Source organism: Phyllobates terribilis, unplaced genomic scaffold, assembly GCF_046119375.1.
Source record: "Phyllobates terribilis strain yellow unplaced genomic scaffold, ASM4611937v1 Scaffold_11__3_contigs__length_659146591, whole genome shotgun sequence".
Taxonomy (NCBI): domain Eukaryota; kingdom Metazoa; phylum Chordata; class Amphibia; order Anura; family Dendrobatidae; genus Phyllobates; species Phyllobates terribilis.
Genome location: NW_027362771.1, coordinates 598,068,279 through 598,093,037, shown reverse-complemented (window position 1 = coordinate 598,093,037; position 24,759 = coordinate 598,068,279). Strand labels below are relative to the sequence as shown.

At 45.0% G+C, this 24,759-nt stretch overlaps 1 protein-coding gene across 1 annotated transcript; it reads left to right on the top strand.

The window, feature by feature from the left end:
- Nucleotides 1-446: 446 nt before the first annotated feature.
- On the top strand, nucleotides 447-23,203 carry LOC141167093 (transmembrane 4 L6 family member 5-like). The gene is made up of 5 exons (XM_073654440.1): nucleotides 447-755; nucleotides 1,107-1,172; nucleotides 1,805-1,986; nucleotides 18,510-18,778; nucleotides 22,959-23,203. The coding sequence occupies exons 1-5, from the start codon at nucleotides 573-575 to the stop codon at nucleotides 22,961-22,963; spliced, it is 705 nt and encodes a 234-aa protein (XP_073510541.1). The 5' UTR covers nucleotides 447-572; the 3' UTR covers nucleotides 22,964-23,203.
- The last annotated feature ends 1,556 nt before the right edge of the window (nucleotides 23,204-24,759 follow it).

Sequence of the window (24,759 nt, the reverse complement as noted above, 5' to 3'; positions counted from 1 at the left end):
CCAGGGCCTTCAATAAACAGCTGCTTAAAGGGGATGTGTCATCAGAAAATTATCAATTGTTTAAATTATTATGTTAAATGTGTTGCTGGTTTTTTTTTACATATTTTCTGCTGCCCTTCGGGGTCTCAAGTCTGATTTTCATACAGGAAAGCTCTAATCCTAAAGTGGCTTTTCAGTATATGTGCATTATTAGGGGTAGTAGGGCTAGTAATAGAATCAGTATTAATCAGACGGTATATTATGTTTAGAGCATTTTTACTGCATTTCTATGATTTTACCTATTCCATACATGTAATTTCCTGCTTGTTTGCACTTATTATATATATTTTCTCTCTGCATTGTATCTGTGACATAACCTCGTCTCGTGACTCGCTATCAATGCACGGATCTGTCCGCCTCCCATTCTCTATTTATCAGCGCTATATGGCGTCCAAACTCCATACTCTCACCCAGGTGACTGCAATCTCCGAAGCTGGGACTCAACTCGTGACTGCAATTTCAGAGGCCGGGCCGAGACATAAAAGCTTCACCACCCTACACCTGTTGTCACTCGCACTGCCACAGCTGGGATCATGTGTACCGGCAAGTGCGCCAAGGTTATTGGGGGCACCCTGTACCCCTTCGCTATCATTTGCATTGTGTCCAATATTATCCTTTACTTCCCGGGATGGAGCTTGGAGGCCGCAGAGAACGCAGGGCTCAAACTGACCACCGAGGTGTCCACTCTGTTGGGCATCGTGGGAGGCGGAATAATGGTGAGAATGTATACAACTTTTGGAAATGTTTTGTAGCATTTGGGAATAGCATCCTGCTGTCCCCAGAGTGGAAGACGTCCAGTGTCCCTCATGAGAAATTATCAGAATGTTTCGTTTTTTGGATGTTCTACTGGCATCACCTCCAAGGACATGATGGTCATGGGTGGTGGTGGTGGTGGTGATGGTCTATTCTTGACCTTATGAGCAATATATAAGCCACATTTAGGGGATTTTTTAAATATTTTCGGAAACCCATAACTGCCTGATATCTTCTCAAAAACGGGTTTACTGCAAACCAGTAAGAAACCGACTTCAGTATGTAATACTTTTTATTATTTTCTCTAACATAAGGTCATCCTTCCTGCTGTTCAGATCCAGGCAACCGGAAGGAAAGGCTGCTGCGGTAACAGATGTGGGGTGAGAACTTTTACTGTATAGGAAGTCCCTGCCGCCATCTCTAGAGATAATTAATGTAATTTATCCTGCAGCCACCACAAGAGGGAGCTCCTTACAATGGATTTATAGTATTAACTCAGAGTATGATTCTGTCTGCATTAAGCTCCCTCTAGTGGTGGCTGCCAGAACTTTATAATCTGCATGAAGTGCAGCAGGAGATTTGGAGCTTTGTGTAAAACACCACTATACACATGTACAGCTAGACAGAATATATATATATAAAATTATATTTATTCTTTAACCCTTTACTGTCCCGGTCAGAAAAGAGCATATCAGGATAACCCCTGCTTGCCCTACAGTGCTGTAAATATGCTTGTTAACCCCTTTACCACCATAGACTATTAGAAATATTGACACCTTAACCACTTTAGACCACTATAGATATTGCAAGGAATAATATTAGTAGCCATTAACCCATCCTATGCAAAAACATGCAACATAGTGCACGTAGAAATTTGTAAAAAATTGTATAATTCTTACTTTGTCACATTTGCAAAGAATTGAATAAGGACATTGGGTCTCTAAGCTGAGAATAACACCCCCACTCACCCACCTGGGAGGTTTTCTCATCACCCCTGTATCTCTATCCCCAGATGCTTCTCTCCATCCTGTTCGCTGCTATCGGACTCACAGGATCACTGTTCTGCCTTGTAATGTCGATCGTAGGACTAACCCGAGGGCCCGTCTGTGCTTATTATGACTTGGACCAGATTAATGCCACCACCCCTTCTACCACTAGGGATGACTCCCTAATTTGGGGGCGTCCATTTGACAAGTAAGAAGTCATTGTTTTGTCATTCTGTACCAAGTTACATCGATTTACTCTTGAAATTCCTCTTTTTCTGTTCTAGGGTGTGTTCACACTGTTTGTTTTACTGAGTTTCCTGAGCAGAAACTCTTCAAATCTCAGATCAAAACTGATGGTTTTTGAACTCATCATAGAGCTTCTGCACCAAAAACTCAGCAAAAAGAACTCAGTTTGAGCACACCCAAAGGTTGTTTGCACATAGCATCTTTTTCAGGTGGATTCTGCCTAAAATCTGCCTACATTTTTTTTAAAAAAAAAGAATAAATATATGCAAAGCAGTGTGAAAACAACTTGCTGTCCACTCGCTCTGTATTTTGTCACTTTAGCCTTCGAAAGTCGCAAAGTGGCTAAAAGAAGTGATCGGGTCCATTCTTCTGGCTTCCGCTACTATAATACATGTGATCGGTCCATTCTTCTGGCATCCGCCACTATAAAAGAAGTGATCGGTCCATTCTTCTGGCTTCCGCCAATATAAAAGAAGTGATCGGTCCATTCTTTTGGCATCCGCCACTATAAAAGAAGTGATCGGTCCATTCTTCTGGCATCCGCCACTGTAAAAGAAGTGATTGATCGGTCCATTCTTCTGGCTTCCGCCACTATAAAAGAAGTTGATCAGTCCATTCTTCTGGCTTCCACCACTACAAAAGAAGTGATCAGTCCATTCTTCTGGCTTCTGCCACTATAAAAGAAGTGATCAGTCCATTCTTCTGGCTTCCGCCACTATAAAAGAAGTGATCAGTCCATTCTTCTGGCTTCCGCCACTATAATAGAAGTGATCAGTCCATTCTTCTGGCTTCCACCACTATAAAAGAAGTGATCAGTCCATTCTTCTGGCTTCTGCCACTATAAAAGAAGTGATCAGTCCATTCTTCTGGCTTCCACCACTATAAAAGAAGTGATCAGTCCATTCTTCTGGCTTCTGCCACTATAAAAGAAGTGATCAGTCCATTCTTCTGGCTTCCGCCACTATAAAAGAAGTTGATCAGTCCATTCTTCTGGCTTCCACCACTACAAAAGAAGTGATCAGTCCATTCTTCTGGCTTCTGCCACTATAAAAGAAGTGATCAGTCCATTCTTCTGGCTTCCGCCACTATAAAAGAAGTGATCAGTCCATTCTTCTGGCTTCCGCCACTATAAAAGAAGTGATCAGTCCATTCTTCTGGCTTCCACCACTATAAAAGAAGTGATCAGTCCATTCTTCTGGCTTCTGCCACTATAAAAGAAGTGATCAGTCCATTCTTCTGGCTTCCACCACTATAAAAGAAGTGATCAGTCCATTCTTCTGGCTTCCGCCACTATAAAAGAAGTTGATCAGTCCATTCTTCTGGCTTCCGCCACTATAAAAGTGACCGGTCCATTCTTCTAGCTTCCGCCACTATAAAAGAAGTGATCGGTCATCAGTCCAGTGCTGAGTTTTTGGAGCAGTACATGGCTATGTACACACAAGGTTTTAATCCGACAGTGGAACCACTGAAGTTAGACACTTCAGGAAAAAGCCAGTGGATTTTTCTTGAAGTGGTTCCGCCGCCATTTTTTCACCCGTTTACACTACAGCCACCACCAGCGTCTTTACCCTATATTTCTATTAAGCCATTTCCAAACTCAGAAGAAGTAACAAAAAATGGAATATTGCTGTGCTTTGTGTCGATTTTTTGAGGCGGTTTTGCGGTGCTTTTTCAGGAGGATTCCGGGCCATAGGTTACATGTACACAGTTTTTTGAGAGATTTTTGGAGCAGAAACTGAGTGGAAACTCTACAAATCTTCCTAAAAAAATTGCAAAACTCCTAAAAAAATTAGAAGTTTTGCTCAAAAAAACTCTGGAAAAAGATGCCATGTGCATATAGCCACTGACAAGAAACTCAAAGTCTATGAGTAGTTTTTAGATTTGGAGGAAGATTTGGAGTTTCTGCTCAGTATCCGCTCCAAAATCTCTTTGTGCACCTAGTCTTGTGGCAGCATTCCCCAATTTCAGTCCTCAAGAGTCACCAACAGATCATGTTTTCAGGTGACTATTCTATCACTTGTGCAATGCTAAGAAAATCTTGAAAACGTGATCTGTCTGTGGGTCTTGAGGACTGGAGTTGAGGAATGCTTGTGCGCACAGAGTCTTTTTGCTGACTTTTTGGAGCGGAAACTCTGCAAATTCTCTTTAAATACTTAAAACTCCTAAAAATGTTTCTGTTTCCTATAAGTTTAAGCTACAAAAACTCAGCAAAAAAAATTCAGTGTGTACATAGCCCGAAGAGAGTTTTTTTGCAAAGCAAATTTATTGCAGTCTTTGTTTGAACAATGCCAAATTTGGGGTGGATTCAATCAGGAAACCTTCAAACACGCGAAATGCACTTTGTTCTCTCCCACCAGTCGTTTTTCAAGACCCAAAGCAGAAAAAAAGTGCTTAAAAAACTGAACATATAAAAAACAAAGTGATTTAACAATAGAAATGAACAGAAATAGTATTTTAAGCATTTTTAAAATAATTTTTCAGGCATTTTTTTTTCAGCGGAACAGTTCTAAAAAAAAAACTTATCAAAAATTTCCATGTGCATATACTCTAAAATATTGTTTGGTTTAACACTTTAGACTGCAGACATTTATTTATCTTTTTCATTATCATCTTTTTTTTTTTTTTCTTTTTTTTTGTACTTTGCAACCAATAATTTTTCATGTATTTATTTAGCCATACGAGAGGGTGGGTGGGGAGGGGTACTTTTATTATTATTATTATTTTATTATTATTATTTATTTATATAGCGCCATTGACTCCATGGCGCTGTACATAAGAAGGGGTTACATACAAAATACAGACATCACTTACAGTAAACAAACTAACAATGATAGAACGGTACGGAGGGAAGAGGACCCTGACCCTGACCTTACATTCTACAGGATGATGGGGAAGGAGACAGTAGGTTGGGGGGTTGCGGTAGCTCTGGTGTTGTTGAGGTGGCAGCAAGCAAGATCATGGCAGGCTGTAAACTTGTTTGAAGAGACGGGTTTTCAGGTTCCGTCTGAAGGATCCAAGTGTAGCAGATAATCGGAGGCGATTGCGTGAGGAATGAATAAGTGTGGAGGAGAGAAGGAGGTCTTGGGAGGACAGGAGGTTATGTGAGGGAATATATCGGGAGATTAGTTCAGAGATGTACGGAGGGGAGAGGTTATGGATGGCTTTGTAGGTCAATGTTAGTAGTTTGAACTGGATACGCTGGGGGAATGGGAGCCAGTGAAGGGATTTGCAGAGGGGAGAGCAGAGGAGTAGCAAGGCGAGAGATTGACCAGTCGCGCAGCACAGTTGAGGATGGACTGGAGGGGGGCGAAACTGTTAGCAGGTAGGCCACAGAGGAGGATGTTGCAGTAGTCGAGGCGGGAGATGATGAGGGCATGCACAAGCAGTTTAGTAGATTGAGGGTTGAGGAAAGGACGGATTCTGGAAATATTTTTGAGCTGGAGACGACAAGAGGTGGCAAGAGCTTGGGTGTAGTGTTTGAAGGACAGGGCAGAGTCAAGGGTTACTCCGAGGCAGCAGATTGTTGGTACAGGGGAAAGAGTGATATCATTTATTGTGATAGAAAGATCAGGTGGGAAAGATATGAGAGATGGGGGAAAGATAATGAGTTCAGTTTTGTCCACATTGAGCTTGAGGTAGCGAGAGGAGAAGAAGGAGGATATGGCTGCTAGACATGCTGGGATTCTGGACAGCAGAGAGGTGACATCTGGGCCAGAGAGGTAGATCTGGGTGTCATCAGAGTACAGATGGTACTGGAAGCCATGGAATTTTATGAGCTGTCCCAGGCCAAGGGTATAGATTGAGAAGAGTAGGGGTCCTAGGACAGAGCCTTGAGGGACTCCAACAGAGAGGGAGCGGGGTGAGGTGGTAGTGTGGGAGTGGGAGACGCTCAATGTGCGATTTGAAAGGTATGAGGAGATCCAAGATAGTGCAAGGTCTTTGACGCCAAAGGAAGAGAGGATCTGTAGTAGAAGGCAGTGGTCAACTGTATCGAAAGCAGAGGACAGGTCAAGAAGAAGGAGTACAGAGAATTGTCTGTTAGCTTTGGTTGTAAGTAAGTCATTGGTGATTTTGGTAAGGGCAGTTTCGGTGGAATGGTGGGGGCGGAAGCCAGATTGTCGGTTGTCGAAGAGGGAGTTAGATGAGAAGTGGGAGGAAAGTTCAGCCTGAGCATGTTGCTCAAGGAGTTTGGAGGCAAAGGGGAGCAGCGATATGGGGAGATAGCTGGACATGACGGTTGGGTCGAGGGATGGCTTTTTGAGGATGGGCGTGATTGTGGCATGTTTGAAGGCAGCGGGGAAGGTACCAGAAGATAGTGATAGGTTGAAGAGATGGGTTAGGGATGGGATGAGTGTGGAGGTGAGGTTGGGGAGGAGGTGGGATGGAATGGGGTCGAGTGCACATGTGGTGAGGTGTGATTTGGAGAGGAGACAAATAAGGTCTCTTTCCGTGATGTTGGGAAGGGAGGTTATGGGGGTAGGGCAATGGTGTGGAAAACAAAGGGGTTGTCGTGGTCGGACAGTAAAGATTTGCCGTGTTTGGTCAATCTTGTTTTTAAAGTGTGTGGCAAACTCTTCAGCAGAGATGATGGAGGTCGGAGGGGGCAGTGGAGGGCGGAGGAGTTAAAAGTGTTGAATAGCTGTTTGGCGTTGTAGGATAGGGAAGATATGAGGGTTGTGAAGTAGGCCTGTTTAGCAGAGGTGAGTGCTGATTTGAATGCGAGTGTTGCATGCAGTGAGGTCATCTTTAGTATGTGTTTTCTTCCAACGCCGCTCCGCAACCCTGGACCCTTGTCGAAGCTGTTTAGTGAGGTCGTTGTGCCAGGGTTGTCTGTTGACTCATCACGATGTGCCATGCATAAGAGGGGAGACCAAGTCAATAGCTGATGTGAGAGTGGCATTGTAGAAAGCAGTGGGACTGTCTGTGTCATGAAGTGAAGATATGGATGTCAGTGGTAGAATAGAGTCAGAGTGTATAGGTGTCTAGATGCGCAAGGTTTCTGTGGGGGTGTGCCAGTTGCTGGACATGGGTGACAGGTGAGGAGGACAGGGATGAGAAGGTGAGTAGATGGTGGCCAGATAGGGGTAGGTGGGAGGTTGTGAGGTTAGATAGGGAGCAGAGTCGGGTGAAGATGAGGTCTAGTGTGTGTCCGTCTGTGTGGGTGGCTGAGGTGGACCACTGAGTAAGTCCAAAGGATGAAGTAAGCGACAGGAGTTTGGACGCTGCTAACTTGCGAGTGTCAGTGGGGATGTTGAAATCACCCATGATGATTGTGGGAATGTCGGCAGAGAGAAAATAAAGAAGCCAGGTGGAGAAATGGTCAATAAAAGCAGTGACCGAACTTGGAGGTCGGTATATGACAGCCACTTGGAGATTGGAGGGAGAGTAAATGCGGACAGAGTGGACTTCAAAAGAAGGGAGAATAAGGGAGGGAAGAGGAGGAGTAGGGCTAAAGATGCAGTTGTTAGAGAGGAGAAGTCCCAATCCTCCACCATGTCTGTTACCAGGGTGAGGAGTGTGGGTGAAGTGCAAGCCACCATAACACAGCGCAGCAGGGGAGGGTGTCAGAGGGTGTCAGCCATGTCTCTGTGATGCCCAGGAAGGAGAGATGATGAGAGGTAAAGAGATCATGGACAAAATGGAGCTTGTTGCATTCCAGAGTGCTCCAGAGAGAGGGAGCAGGGGGTTGGGCGTCAGGGTGACCGGTTTTGCGTAAGAGAGGTGGTGGTAGTTTGCAGTTGGCTTGATGCGATAGGTGGGGGAATTGGTGGAAGGTGCACGCTGTGGGGGTCCAGGATTTGGAGATATGTCGCCAGCAGTGAGGAGAAGCAGAGAGAGGGAGGGCAGGTGGGAGAAGGAGAGTGTCCGTCTTGTGTTATGTTTTGGTAGGATAGATCTGAGGTTGAGGAGCAGGTCTGTAGATGAGGTCAGGTGGAGAGGTAAGAGGGAAGGAGAGATGATGATTTGGTTAGAGGTTGCTGGGGTTTGGGGATAGTGAAGGAGAGTGAGGATTAGTGGAGCAAAAACAGTAAGGGCATATGTAAGTGTAGCACCCTGAGGATTCGGCTGCTACAGGGGTATTGCACCTCAACCCAGAGGTGTGATATTCCACTCCCGGGTAAGGATGGAGTGTGGAACTGAGCTCAGTTAGCTGCATGCACTACACACATCCCATTTCCGAGGGACAGACCGATGGTACTCCCACTAGAGAAATGTGCAGGTACGACAGTGTCTGTTCCTGGCTGGAGTGGGAGGGGGGTGGAACATCCCAGTAGTGTAGGGGCAGATAGCGGGAGCAGCCTGGGTAAAGCTAGGAGCTCATTGGGTGCTGGTCACCTGAGCTCACACATAGAGGGAGTATATAAGGTGGGAACCATCTTAGATCAGGGTCAGTCTGTCAGAGTTGAGTCAGAGAAGCAGAGCAGCTCAGCCAGCTCCAAGGCCAAGAGAGAGAGAGAGGAGAAAGAAGGACCCAGAGGGGGAGAAGAGGGAACTCCAAGAACCCAAAATTAGATCAGAGGGTGAAGAGTTGGCACAAGGGTACCGGATCCCAAGCTGGTGGAGGCTACAGCACACCTTAGCCAGAGACCGGAGGTCGTGGGCAGGATCTGCCACGACCACCCACTAAATCCACCCGGAAGGCAAACCAAGAATAGGGTCAGGGAACCCAGAGACAAGGGTTTACCAACAAGAGGCCCGAGGGAGCCGGACTTAGGTGGATCCCTGGTGGGGAAGGCCAGAGAGAAGGACAAGTCAGAAAGGGAGCTCAGGACCACGCTCCAGAATCACCTGGGGGTTGGCCGAGTCCAAGACCTGGTGGACGCAGCACGGCTCGGGCGGTCACTTAAGGCCAGAGTGACCACAAGAACAGCAGTAAGTAAAAAACCTGAACTGCACAGCCCGGCTCGGAGTCTTCTTAACATCCACACTGCACCACCACTACCACCATCCTCTACACCTGACCCCCTGAGGCTATACCCCTCCCGTTGGGGGTTATACTACCAGAGCTGCACAAGCACCACCAGCCTCAGCGGACCCTGCTGCAGCGGCGGCCGTATTGACCGCAAATCAACGGGTGGCGTAGTCGACACAAAGAACACTAATAACATCTGTAAGGACTGCCACACACTGAGCTTGACACCCTGGGCACGGACCGGGTCACAGCCACTCGGAGACTACAACCCCCATCTGATCCGGCTCCGGGTATCCCTAACAACATGGCCCAGGGGGCGCGTCAACTTTGGCGTAGTCGGCAGGATAACGTGCCCGCAACAACCGGGTACTGCGTGCCTGAAGAAAAGTTCACAGTTACCTCAAAAAGAAGTCTCCCGCTGGTTCCGGAGGGTCCCCGCCAACGGACCCCATCACAGGTCGTTTCTCGCCGGTTGTCCGCCATTTGCAGCTTTTTCCCGCCATCCATGGAGTTTCCCGCCACTGGGAGACGATTCCCGCCATTTCCAAGGATTTCCCGCCTTGGGGGAGCAGACGCCATTATGGGCGTGCCAGAGGGTGGCAAAAGGCCACCTCCCATCGTGGGCCAGGTCGAAGAATGGCGCCAAAAGCGGAAACCGCGCCCACCAACAGAGACTGTGATGCTGGAAGTGTCCATCAGCGTGAGAGAACTGCCCCTGGAACTGACAATCACTAAGTTGCCCCGGGACCACCCTCAATGTGGGCGGAGACAGAACAAGAGAACGAAGATGGGTGCAGCCTGGAGGAGTCTGGAGAGAGCGCACCCGGAGACAAGACGTCTGGAGGAGAGTCCAGAGAGAGCGTACCCGGAGATGGAGGGAGAGACAGGCAGCACCGACCCAGTGGTCAGGAGCCTGCTGCAAGCAACAACCCCACTAGGCTTAGTGGAGATCCTGGCACAGCTCCCCCGAGACCGGGAGTGTGCACAGACCGCGCTGGAGGGCCTCGCACGGAGGATGGCCCGGGTGCAGCGGGAGACGTTGGCGGAGTGGAGCCGAGAGATGGCCCAGCAGACCGGAACCCGTCAGCGGAGCACGCCGCCCGAGACGAGGAGACAGATCGCCTCTGAGGATGGCGCAGGAGGAATGAAGGCAGGAGACGGCGCCGAGAAGGGAGCTGAACGGACGGAGGCAGGTAAAGGGGACGTCTCTACCCCGAGCCGGGAAACCGCGCGCCTGCCCCAGCTCCCCGTCGCAGAGCCCGAAGTTCCCCCTGCCGTGCCCGTCGCTGCATCGTCACCGCCGCAGACTAGGCCTCAAGCAGTAACCGTGGCCGCGACCCCTGTGACGTCACGCGTCTCGACCCTGAGCGCGGCAAAGCAGGAAATACCATCGGCCTGGTCGCAAGGCCTAGTACCTCCGGGCGCCGCAATACCAACAGCGCCCCCTACCTCCGCGGAGCCACCGGCCTGGTCGCAGGGCCGAGTAACCCAGGGCGCCGCCGTTCTTACGGTGCCCTTTGCCTTTAGGGTGCCCCAAGCCTGGTCGCAAGGCCTGGTCGACCCGGGCGCAGCTACCATCAACGCGCCCTCAACATCTAGAGTGCCGCACCTGGGTGAAGACCTGTTCGCCCAGCATACGTGCCCGGATGGGCAGCCCTTTGTATGGCCCCAGGAGTATATTCAGCTGGAACTCCAGAGAGCAAGGCCCATGTGCGAGCCCCTGATTCCGGCTCCGAAGCCCGTAAGGAGGACCTCGCCCCCACTGGAGGAGATCCAGTTCGAGTGGGACCCCACCGGAGAAGACCTCATGGGGTTCACTCAGGAGACTCGGGCGGCCGCAGCGGAGCGTGCAGAGTGCTGCCGGCAGCAGCTCGAGGTCTTCGAGAGGGAGCGGAGAGAGAGGCGGGTCCGGGAACAGCAAATGCAGATAAGGAGCGCGGAGCAGAAGAGCCGGACCAGGAGGAAACCCCGTGCAGCTCATGGTCCCCGTGCCACCGGGACTGTGATAAAATTCAATATGCAGCACGGATGGGGCTTTATTAGAGACCATCAGACCCCCGGCGACGTCTTTGTAACCCGCAGAGACGTAGAAAGCCATCTGCCGGAGGGACACAGAGGTCGTGACCTGTACGTAGGGGACGAGGTCACCTTCACCCGGCACAAGTGTGCCAAAGGACCCTACGCCCTCCATGTGCATCGCCTGACGGAGGAGGAGCTGCGGTGTGAGGAGGAGCAAGAGGACCCGGACGGGTCTGAAGAATCTAAAGAAGGAGCAGGAGGACGCCGTCGTTGAAGTACGGTAGAGAGAGACTGTACATAGCTACCCGTCAGGGTATAAGAACTGTTCTAGTTAAAATATAGTCCCCGTTGGGACCAGCCAATTGAACTGAATCCCGTGTATCCCTATTCCCACTGACCGAGGACTGAGAGCGGTCATTCCTCCCTAATACCTGGCCGAGGACTGAGAGCGGCCATATTTCCCTTGTATATAGTTGCGCTTCCTAAAGCGCCCCCTACCGGTTTTATAGGAAACTGTTTTCTTCCAAAAGAGACTGTGGCACTTACCCGGTCACAATTTGCACCGTGGCCGGAGGAACAAGAATGTTATTTATGAAAAGTTTTATATGAAAAGTTTGATAGCTGATAATATATATGATGTTTTATATGTTGATGTTTATGGAAAAAAAAAATTGTATGTTTTGATGTTTTGTTATCTTACAGCCCGAGGACGTGCTGTGGTTTACCAGGGGGGAATGTAGCACCCTGAGGATTCGGCTGCTACAGGGGTATTGCACCTCAACCCAGAGGTGTGATATTCCACTCCCGGGTAAGGATGGAGTGTGGAACTGAGCTCAGTTAGCTGCATGCACTACACACATCCCATTTCCGAGGGACAGACCGATGGTACTCCCACTAGAGAAATGTGCAGGTACGACAGTGTCTGTTCCTGGCTGGAGTGGGAGGGGGGTGGAACATCCCAGTAGTGTAGGGGCAGATAGGGGGAGCAGCCTGGGTAAAGCTAGGAGCTCATTGGGTGCTGGTCACCTGAGCTCACACACAGAGGGAGTATATAAGGTGGGAACCATCTTAGATCAGGGTCAGTCTGTCAGAGTTGAGTCAGAGAAGCAGAGCAGCTCAGCCAGCTCCAAGGCCAAGAGAGAGAGAGAGGAGAAAGAAGGACCCAGAGGGGGAGAAGAGGGAACTCCAAGAACCCAAAATTAGATCAGAGGGTGAAGAGTTGGCACAAGGGTACCGGATCCCAAGCTGGTGGAGGCTACAGCACACCTTAGCCAGAGACCGGAGGTCGTGGGCAGGATCTGCCACGACCACCCACTAAATCCACCCGGAAGGCAAACCAAGAATAGGGTCAGGGAACCCAGAGACAAGGGTTTACCAACAAGAGGCCCGAGGGAGCCGGACTTAGGTGGATCCCTGGTGGGGAAGGCCAGAGAGAAGGACAAGTCAGAAAGGGAGCTCAGGACCACGCTCCAGAATCACCTGGGGGTTGGCCGAGTCCAAGACCTGGTGGACGCAGCACGGCTCGGGCGGTCACTTAAGGCCAGAGTGACCACAAGAACAGCAGTAAGTAAAAAACCTGAACTGCACAGCCCGGCTCGGAGTCTTCTTAACATCCACACTGCACCACCACTACCACCATCCTCTACACCTGACCCCCTGAGGCTATACCCCTCCCGTTGGGGGTTATACTACCAGAGCTGCACAAGCACCACCAGCCTCAGCGGACCCTGCTGCAGCGGCGGCCGTATTGACCGCAAATCAACGGGTGGCGCAGTCGACACAAAGAACACTAATAACATCTGTAAGGACTGCCACACACTGAGCTTGACACCCTGGGCACGGACCGGGTCACAGCCACTCGGAGACTACAACCCCCATCTGATCCGGCTCCGGGTATCCCTAACAACATGGCCCAGGGGGCGCGTCATAAGCATAATGAATGTTAAGTGTGAATGAGAAAGAGAATCTAAGTTCAAATAGTAAATAGTTATCCGCACCTTCTGGTCACTTCTGGCCCATATCTGGCATATTTCATTTTTAGCCCCTTAAAAAGCAACCCTTTAAAAGCCAGACCCGTCTGTGCCAGACTTGGCTCGCTTGATTTATGGAGCTCTGAACAGCACATGAGGTGGGTCAGGTGTGCAGGAGGGGAGGAGCCGCAGGAACACTGCTCATAAAAGCATGGGTGGAGGGGGAGTAATTAGGACACAGAGGCTAAATGTATTCAGGAAACAGACAGATAGGGACTAGTGTGTATTGGGATCAAAGGATTGAAGTGATGAACATGCAGATTGGATCGAACATACCAAGGACAGATAGAATAAAATTAGCAGGGATCAGGGGATACACAGCAGATAATGGATGCAGGGAACATACCGGGAGACAGATAGAAACAGTTTGGAAAAGATGGTCAGATATGCAGCATGGGGTTTGCAGATGGAGTCAGATGACGTACCGTACTTTTAGTTTTATTGATGCCATTTTGGACTGCATATAATATATCATATAGGTTTCATTCACTTTTAATGAGGGGGAGAAATAAAAAAAATTACAATTCTGCCAAAAATGTTTAAAGTTTATTTTTACGTCAATCACCGCGCTGGTTAATATTCTTGTAAAATTACCAAACAATTATGTTGTTTTTTTTAAATATTTTAATACTTTTTGATAAATATTTACTTTTCCAAAGATGGACCAGGGTGAGGGCTTGTTGTTGGCAGGACCAGCTGTAGTTTTAATAATAATATTTTGGGGTATATACAATTAATTTTCTCTGGGTGAAATATATTCATTTGCTATATTCTTTATTATTTTTAATATTTATTTTTTAATAACCTCTAGCCTATAAACCAGCAGTTTAATAGGCACCCAGCGATAGGGCTGCAGGGTCACTAAAGGGGCACTCTTCTACTCTCTAACCACTTACTTGCTACAATCATAGAATCATAGAATCATAGAATGGTAGAGTTGGAAGGGACCTCCTGGGTCATCGTGTCCAACCCCCTGCTCAAAGCAGGATTCACTAGATCATCTCAGACAGATGTCTGTCCAGCCTCTGTTTGAAGACGTCCATTGAAGGAGAACTCACCACCTCTCGTGGCAGCCTGTTCCACTCATTAATCACCCTAACTGTCAAAAAGTTTTTTCTAATATCTAATCTGTGTCTCCTCCCATTTAGTTTCATCCCATTGCTTCTAGTCTTTCCTTGTGCAAATGAGAATAAAGATGATCCTTCTTCAATGTGACAGCCCTTGAGATATTTGTAGACAGCTATTAAGTCTCCTCTCAGTCTTCTTTTTTACAAGCTAAACATTCCAAATCCTGTAACCGTTCCTCATAGGACATGGTTTGCAGACCGCTCACCATTCTGGTCGCTCTTCTCTGAACTTGCTCCAGTTTGTCTATGTCTTTTTTAAACTGTGGTGCCCAAAACTGTACACAGTATTCCAGATGAGGTCTGGCCAAAGAGGAGTAAAGACCGATAATGACTTCACGTGATCTAGACTGTATGCTTCTCTTAATACATCCCAGAATTGTATTTGCCTTTTTTGCTGCTGCATCACACTGTTGACTCATGTTCAGTCTATGATCTATTAGTATACCTAAGTCTTTTTCACATGTACTGTTGCTTAGATCTATTCCTTCAATTCTGTATATGCTTTTTTCATTTCTATTGCCCAGATGTAGTACTTTGCATTTTTCCCTGTTAAAAATCATTCTGTTGGTTGCTGCCCACTGCTCCAGTTTATTTAGGTCTTTTTGAATCCTCTCTCTCTCTTCTCTAGTGTTAGCTATCCCTCCTAGCTTTGTGTCATCAGCAAATTTAATCAGTTTACCCTCAATTCCTTCATCTAAATCATTGATAAAGATGTTGAACAATACAGGTCCCAGGACAGAGCCCTGTGGTACCCCACTTGAGACATTCATCCAGCTGGATGTGAAGCCATTTACAACCACCCTTTGAGTCCGATCACTAAGCCAGTTATGAATCCACCTAACAGTTGCCTGGTCCATTGCATACTTGGTCATTTTTTCAATAAGGATGGTGTGAGATTCTTTGTCAAATGCTTTGCTGAAGTCAAGATATACTATATCTACAGCATTTCCCTGATCCACCCAGTCAGTGATTCTGTCATAGAAGGAAATTACGTTAGTCTGACATGACTTGTTAGTTACAAACCCATGCTGACTCTGGTTAATCACTTCATTCTTATCCATGTACTTACATACATGTTGTTTAATAATTTGTTCAAAGATCTTTCCTGGTATAGAAGTCAGGCTCACCGGCCTATAGTTCCCTGGGTCCACCTTCTTCCCCTTTTTGAAGATAGGAACAACATTTGCTCTTCTCCAGTCTTCTGGGACTTCTCCTGTTCTCCAAGAATTTTCAAAGATTATGGAGAGTGGTTCTAAAATTTCTTCTACGATCTCCTTCAGTACTCTGGGGTGTAATTCATCTGAACCTGGAGACTTGAACTCATTTATGTTAGCTAAATATTCACTCACAATCTTTCTGTTTACAGATAACTTGGATTCTTCTATTCCTTTAAAAGGACAGTGAAGATCAGTTGATGTTACATTTTCTTTCTGAGAGAAAACAGATGCAAAATAGGAATTAAAAAGTTCGGCCTTCTCAACATCCTCTCTTACCATTTCTCCATTTTCATCCTGTAAAAATCCTATAGCATCTTTGACTTTTCTTTTACTTTTGACATACCCCCAAAATCCTTTTTTATTGCTTTTCACATCTCTTGCAAGCCTTAATTCATTGTCAGCTTTAGCTAACCTGATACGTGTCCTACAGGTTCTGCAGACTGCATTATAATCTTCTTTAAATATGCCTCCCTCTTTCCATTTGATAAACATTTCTTTCTTTTTAGCATGTGTTTAAGTTCTGTGTTCATCCATCCTGGTTTCCTTAAATGCTTCCCATTCTTCCTACTTTTCAGGATTGTTAACGATTGTGCTTTGAGAATCTCATTTTTAAAAATTTCCCATCCTTCCTGGACATTTTTGTCCTTAAGGACATCCAGCCATTGGATCCCTCCTATTCTCTTTCTGAGTCTCTTAAAATCTGCCTTTCTAAAATCTAACCTTGAAGTTTGAGTCTTCACATGTCTTCCTCCTCTAGTTATCTAAAATTCTATAATAGCATGATCGCTGCCTCCTAGGGTCCCAGCCACCTTTACCTCCTCAACCATTTCCTCCCTGTTTATAAGGATTAGATCCAAAGTAGCAGATCCCCTTGTTTTCTCCCCTACCTTTTGGAAGATAAAGTTGTCAGCAAGAGAGGATAAGAATTTGCTTGACCTGTTAGTTTTACTTGAGAGAGATTCCCAACAAATGTCTGGTTAGTTGAAATCTCCCATGACCACTACGTCATATTTTTTGGAGAACTTGGTCATTTGATACATAAAGAGTTCATCCAGCATCTATGAGGTTAAAAAAAAGAGTTGGAATTAGCTCCTATGGATCTTAGTCTTTAAAGCTGAGTATGAGCTGGAACCAGAAAATGAATGTGTGAGCACAACATCACTGTAATGTACTATTATACCAAAATATCACACATGATGGGATTAGATACAGGGCTCAGCGGAGTGTGTCACACATGATGGGATTAAATACAGGTCTGAGCGGACGGTGTCACACTTGATGGGATGAGATACACAGCTCTGCTCATTCAGTGTAATGCCTCATTCAGATGTCTGTAATGCAGGGACGTCTGAATGAGGCTTTACTGATGACTTCTGATTTGCTTTGCAGACAGAGCAGTAAAGACTCCTTCGTATGTCCCTGCACACAGACATCTGAATGAGGCTTACACTGACATAGCAGAGCTGAGCCAGTGTTCAGAGCACAGCAGGATAATGAGTACACTTCTGTGCTCTGAACACTGCAGCGCTAACAGTGCTGGTGAGCGGTGTTCAGCAGCCTGGTATTTTATTACTAATCCCAGTTTACCAAGCTGTTTTCACTTCTGGAAGAAGTCACCACTGCAACACTGTTCTCACTGCTCAGATCTGACTTCTTCCAGCAGTGAGAACAACTTGGTAGCCTTGGATTAGTAGTACAATACCAGACTGCCATCCTTCACTCACCGCCGCATCTCCGGAGCTCTTGACACAGCCACAGCCCATCTTATTTATGCCGGATCTACTCAGTGACCACTCACTGTTCACCACTCCTGTCAACGCTCCCCACAAAACACTATGAGTGGTGACATGGGGATATTGTAGCTCACAACAGCACTCTGGACTGCAATAAAATGCTGCTTGGCTCCCCCCAGATCTGTGACCTGGACAATCCCAGAGAAGTGCCCAGTTCACAGCTGGAGGCAGCCACAATGCAGGAGATGCAGTAGATGTAGGAGATGTAGGAGATACAGGAGATGTAGGAGATGTAGGTAGGAGATGCAGAAGATATGGGAGATGCAGAAAATGAAGGAGATGAAGGGGATGCAGGAGGTGTAAGAGATGCAGGAGATGTAGAAAATACAGGAGATCCAGGAAATGCAGGAGATGCTGGAGATGTAGATGTAGGAGATGTAGGAGATGCAGAAGATGTAGATGTAGGAGATGTAGGAGATGCAGAAGATGTAGATGTAGGATATGCAGGAGATGTAGGAGAAGTAGGAGATGTAGGAGAAGTAGGAGATGTAGGAGAAGTAGGAGACGTAGGAGATGCATGAGATGTAGAGACGCAGGAGATGTAGAAAATACAGGAGATCCAGGAAATGCAGGAGATGCTGGAGATTTAGGAGATGCAGAAGATGTAGATGTAGGAGATGCAGAAGATGTAGATGTAGGAGATGTAGGAGATGCAGAAGATGTAGATGTAGGAGATGTAGGAGATGCAGAAGATGTAGATGTAGGATATGCAGGAGATGTAGATGTAGGAGAATTAGGAGATCTAGGAGAAGTAGGAGATGTAGGAGAAGTAGGAGACGTAGGAGATGCATGAGATGTAGAGACGCAGGAGATGTAGGAGAAGCACTCCTATGCCCAGAAGCTGCTGAAAACTTTCACGCCTCTTATTTTCCGTGACATTACACATAAATGACATTGTTCAGCAGGTGACGACACTGAGTATGAAATAAATTATTTTTTCCTGTGTTATGAGAATGTGAAATCCTCATTGTGTGATATTTATGGAATGCAAAAAAAGGAGCATGGACCACACCTCCAAAAAATCATACATTTGATCTAATGCCTCTCGGCAAAAATGTATAGAACTGGACATCAGGTTCTTAGTTTAACATTCTGATCAGATTGTATGAAGCCCACTGCCATATCACGGCAAACCTCATAGTGGGTCCTAACATTTCCTGCCTGAACAGGAACGGAGCCGTGCGCCAACCACCACCACAGCGACAATGCACCAGCGACCCGGTGCCTAAGAACCTCATGTTCAGTTGTATATATTTTTGCCGAGAGGCATTAGATCAAATGTATGATATTTTGGAGGTGCGGTCCATGCTCCTTTTTTTGCATTGTGATATTTATGGACTTTGCATTTGCTTTTACATACTATTTTTATCTTTTTTTATCCTACAGCAATGAAAGCTATCTGTACAATAGAGATCTATGGAGTAAATGTGTGAGACCCCCAAATGTGGTGGAGTTCAACATAATCCTGTTCTCCATCTTGATGGCTGCCAGCTCCTTCGAGGTCATCCTATTGGCCATTCAGTTTTTCAATGGTTTGTTTGGAGTCATCTGCGGCACTTGTAACAAGGACGACAATGAGTATAAGGACATGATGAAGGAATCTAGTTACAGCGAGAAGGAGGCCGAATCTATTCCGGAGAAGAAAGAAATCAAATGTGAGTAATACCTCCACATCTGGGGGCAAAAATACAATATTTGACAGTATATTAACAATATTGAGATTATTGGCAGCTCTAGGAATTGTGAGACAATGCAGTTTACCAACTAGCCACTAGATGTCAGTACAACAGATAAAGCAGGAGCATCTCAGTTTACAGCTGCTGTAAAGGCCATTTATTATGTCATTCTTGCCATAAAAAATAACAGGCGGAGGGTAAAGTGCATTCAATGCAGCAGTGCACAGCTACATTACCAAAATGTACCAGGGCCTGCAATGGGACTGACTCAAAGGGGAAATCTCATCTAAGACATATATACAGTGGAAATAAAAAGTCTACACACCCCTATTAAAATGCCAGGTTCCTGTCGTGAAAAAAAATCATACCAAGAAGAATAATTTCAGAAAAAGAAAAACAAAGAACTAAAATAATGTGGTTGCATAAATCTGCACACCCGTACACTAATACTTTGTTGATGTCCCCTTTGAGTTTCTGACAGCATTCAGTCTTTTTGGGTCAGACTATCATCATATCACGTGTAGAATTGGCAATCTTTGCCCACTATTCCTTGCAGCATCTCCTGGGTACAGCGCCCTCTTCAGGTCACCCACAGATTTTCCATTAGATTCAGGTCTGGGCTCGGCCATTCCAAATCTCTGATCTTCTTCTCTTGGTGATTTGGAGGTCGCTTAGGGTCCTCTTCATCTTCAACTTATTATTCCTATAGTTTTCATTGGAAAAAATTGACTGATATTTGGAACTGTTCATAATTCAACCCATCTTGACTAAAGCTCCAGTTCCAGCTGCCGAAAAATAGCCCCAAGGCATAATGCTGCCTCCACCATGTTTTACTGTGGTGATGGTGGTTTTTTTTGGTAATGCACAGTGTTGGCTTTGCACCTTTTGGAATTATGGTTAAAAAAGTTCCACCTTGGTCTCATCAGACATAGCTCATTTCTTTTGGAAGACATGAGGAAGGTTTTGGCAAAACTTAGCCAGGCTTGGAGGTTTTCTATCGTAAATAAAGGCTTCTGACTTGCCACCTACCCCACAGGCCAGACATACAGAAAATATGGGAGATTTCTGTCACATGCAGTAAACAGCCAGTACTTGCCAGAAATTCCTGCAGCTCTTTTAATGTTACTGTCGGCCTCTTTCATAAATTTGAGGGACATCCAGTTATAGGTAATGTCACTGTTGTTCTTGATGGCGACTTTACAGTGCTCTGTGGTAGATCTTTTGTACCCTTATCCTGACTAATAATTTGATAATAATGAGATCCCTTTGCTGTGTTGTCAGCTGTTTACGGCTGTTACTGTAAAATGCAACCAAGAAAATTCAGGAAAATCCTCCTACAACAGCAAAACTTTCTATGGGGTTAATCAGAATCCCTGTAAATATTGGCAGCCGTGCACTGACTACTATGTAATGTAACATGAGCGAAAATGTGATTGGCTAATTCTGAACACAATCACATCCCCAGATATAAGAGGGTGTACACACTTATGCAACCACATTATTTTAGCTTTGTTATTTTTATTTCTCCCCACAAAATGCCTTCAGTTTGCTTCTCAATGGATTTATACAGATTATGGGCAACATTAAAGGTGGAAAAAGTTCTAAAATGATTCTTCTTGGTATGATTTTTTTTTCACATGACAACAACTTGAGGTTTTAACAGGGGTGTGTAGACTTTTTATATCCATTGTATGCCAAAAATGTATGCTAGTTGGTGGTTTCACTTTTTGCCCTAATTATACTGATCTAGAGAATTATTTCGCCAGGTCACTTTTACCGCACAATGAAAGCCAAAACAACAAAACCCAAAAACCATTAGCGGAGTTGCATTTTTTTCACCATTTGCATGCAGTTGGATTTTTTTTCCCAATTTCAGTATGTCATATGGTAAAATAAATGATGTCATTGAAAACTATAACTCGTCCCACAAAAAAAAGAAGCCATCTCTCAGCTATATATACTGAAAAATTAAAAAGATATGGCTCTTGGAAGAAGGGAGGAAAAATTTACCCACAGTGTCCTTTCTTTCCAGTGTTGCCAGTGGCCCATGGCTGCCCACTGCTCTTCTTCCTGGCAGGTGTCTTACAGAATCTGCACTAACATCTATGATCAGTGAAGAGATGGTGGCAAGGACAGAAGACTCCTGTGTTTATGAATAAGCATGTCTGTGTCACAACACAATAGAACACTTCATTTGCTGACATATGATTCATGTGGTAAAGACAGTTATATTATAGTGTGGAGACTAGATAAGCAGGCATACACAATACAATGGAAGAGGGCAAATACTGACATATGGTTCATGTTGTAAGGACAGTTGTGATGTATTGTGCTTGAGACTAGATAAGCAGGGCATAAACTGACGTATGGTTCATGTTGTAAGAACAGTTGTACTGTATTATGCTGGAGACTAGATAAGCCGGCATACACAATACAATAGAAGAGTACATTTTGGTGACATATGGTTCATGTGGTAAGGACAGTTGTACTGCACTGTACTGGAGACTAGGTAAGCAGGTATACACAATACAATAGAAGAGTCAATTTGCTGACCTATGATTTATGTTGTAAGGACAGTTGTACTGTATTGTGCTGGAGACTAGATAAACAGGCATACATAATACAATAAAAGAGTGCATCTGCTGACATATGGTTCATGTAGTAAGGACAGTTGTGCTGTATTGTGCTGGAGACTAGATAAGCAGGCATACATAACACAATAGAAGAGTGCATTTGCGGACCTATGATTTATGTTGTAAGGACAGTTGTACTGTATTGTGCTGGAGACTAGATAAGCAGGCATACACAATACAATAAAAGAGTGCATCTGCTGACATTTGGTTCATGTAGTAAAGACAGCTGTGCTGTATTGTGCTGGAGACTAGATAAGCAGGCATACACAATACAATAGAAGAGTGCATTTTGATGACATATGGTTCATGTGGTAAGGAAAGGTATACTGCACTGTAATGGAGACTAGATAAGCAGGCATACACAATACAATAGATGAGTCCATTTGCTGACCTATGATTTATGTTGTAAGGACAGTTGTACTGTATTGTGCTGGAGACTAGATAAACAGGCATACACAATACAATAAAAGAGTGCATCTGCTGACATATGGTTCATATAGTAAGGATAGTTGTACTGCACTGTACTGGAGACTAGATAAGCAGGCATACACAATATAATAGAAGAGTGCATTTGCTGACCTATGATTTATGTTTTAAGGACAGTTGTACTGTATTGTGCTGGAGACTAGATAAGCAGGCATACATAATACAATAGAAGAGTGCATTTTGATGACATATGGTTCATGTAGTAAGGATAGTTGTACTGCACTGTACTGGAGACTAGATAAGCAGGCATACACAATATAATAGAAGAGTGCATTTGCTGACCTATGATTTATGTTTTAAGGACAGTTGTACTGTATTGTGCTGGAGACTAGATAAGCCGGCATACATAATACAATAGAAGAGTGCATTTTGATGACATATGGTTCATGTGGTAAGAACAGTTGTACTGCACTGTACTGGAGACTAGATAAGCAGGCATACACAATACAATAGAAGAGTGCATTTTGATGACATATGGTTCATGTGGTAAGAACAGTTGTACTGCACTGTACTGGAGACTAGATAAGCAGGCATACACAAAACAATAGAAGAGTGCATTTTGATGACATATGGTTCATGTGGTAAGAACAGTTGTACTGCACTGTACTGGAGACTAGATAAGCAGGCATACACAATACAATAGAAGAGTGCATTTTGATGACATATGGTTCATGTGGTAAGAACAGTTGTACTGCACTGTACTGGAGACTAGATAAGCAGGCATACACAATACAATAGAAGAGTGCATTTTGATGACATATGGTTCATGTGGTAAGAACAGTTGTACTGCACTATACTGGAGACTAGATAAGCAGGCATACACAATACAATAGAAGAGTCCATTTGCTGACCTATGATTCATGTTGTAAGGACAGTTGTGCTGTATTGTGCTGGAGACTAGATAAGCAGGCATGCACAATGCATAGAAAAGGGCATAAACTGACATATGGTTCATGTTAATGTTTATCCCATTTGATGATACTATGTTTTTATGACATTTTCACAATAATAATTTGATCTTTTTACTGTTCTTTGTCCAGATTGATGCATCAACATTTCCTGTGCTGAAAAAAGATAAAAAAAAAAGAGTCTCTCATCGATAATTCCCCATGATCAAGGCCGGTTGTCACAACAGCCCACCAGCTATTCAGTGCCGAGCATACCCTCATTGTGCCATGAGTACAGATAAGGATAAATGGGCGTACTAGGCTGTATGACGGACCTGTCCCTTTCCACCACAGTCCACCCTGACTGACCAATAAATATTTGCTTACTTTAGCAGAAAGCATTCTAGGAGTTTTTATTAATGTGTATATAACATGTATTATACATATATATATATATATATATATATATATATATATATATATTACTTTTTGTATTAATTTATAATAAACAAAAATGTATGTTGCGACTTTTATATAAATCAGCATTTTTTTTTACTTTTTACTCCATTCACGGGCAGAAGATCAGGACCACCCAAGCGCAGTCTGTTCATTGCAGTCATCTCTGTCTCTCACTCGGAGTTTATCTATATGGCATTATTATTTCAAGGGTTATGTTTCATGGTAGCACTTCAGGAGCACACTGCTCTTCTGTCTCCCAGCTTCTTGCTTGCCGGGGGGGGGCGGTGCGCTCCTGATGATTGACAGTTCATACCAGCATATTTGTCTGCCACTGGCCCGAACTGTGCACTGTCCGGGAACTGCAATAAGGGACAGCTTTTCCTCCGCAGCATCCGAGAAGAGCGGGGGCCCTGAAGCTGACCTAATCCATTCTGCTGTTGTTTAATGCCAGTCAGTGAAATTCCAGCTAGGGTTTATCTCTTTGCCGTTTCTGTTTCTTTATTCTATCTTCTGTTTCTTTTGGGAGGTAGGTGGCATATTTAACGGTATGTACTTTACACCTTATTTTGTATTTAGTGGTTTATTTTACTCACTCTGGGATCTTTCCTTTTTTCAGCACGCTTTCCCTTCTGCAGGTAATTTGCACTCTGCTCTGCCCTCCGGTTCTTAAGGAGCAACATGATGTGCTCGATGGCCTTTCAAGTAGGATAGGTCCAAGTCGCCCTTGTCTAGTATGTGGTTAGGTATGTCTCAGCTCACGCAGGAACCACTAGGCACTGCGGGGTCAGGATCTCTAGTCTGTACAGGAATTGGCAGGGTCAGTTGCAGTTTTTAGCTTTACCTATTATCCTGAGTGAGTTGCTACACTAGCATAATACCTGTGCAGTAAATGATGTAAAAAAATTTAAGTGTCATTCCCCTACCTAAAACATATCATTTTATTGTGCAAAATTAGTAAAACCTTGAAAAAAATGTGATATTAAAGCAATTGTACCGATCCACTGAATAATTAGCTTGTCACATATACCATCCCATAAAAGCAAAACCCAAAAGTAATGGTGAAATTAATTTTCCACCACACCGAAAAAATTATATCCAAAAATGGAGCCATCAAAATGCATAGTGACATCTCGATAATTCAAAAAGGGATTGTGCACACATGGCTACCCCCTTAAAGTGCATCTGTCAGCAGGTTTTTGCTATGTAATCTGAGAGCAGCAGTGTGAAGGGGCAGAGACCCTGATTCCAGTGATGTCTCACTTCATAGGCTGAGCTTTTCAATAAAATCAGTGTTTTATCAGCAGGAGATTATCACTACAGGACTAGTTGTATTGTGCCTCCTAGTCCAACCACGCCTCCACCACTGATTGGCCACTTTCTGCCAATCAGTGGTGTGGGCAGGGTTATACAGGTCTCAGCATTCCTAAAGCTGCAGCATAGAAAACTGTGGTTGTATCACAACTGCTGCACCCAGTAAACTAAGTGATATATTGCT

Coding starts and splice junctions, on each gene's coding strand:
- LOC141167093 (XM_073654440.1), top strand. CDS start 573: ATGTGTACCGGCAAGTGCGCCAAGGTTATTGGGGGCACCCTGTACCCC. Junction 756..1,106: donor TCGTGGGAGGCGGAATAATG/GTGAGAATGTAT, acceptor CTCTAACATAAG/GTCATCCTTCCTGCTGTTCA. Junction 1,173..1,804: donor GCTGCGGTAACAGATGTGGG/GTGAGAACTTTT, acceptor CTCTATCCCCAG/ATGCTTCTCTCCATCCTGTT.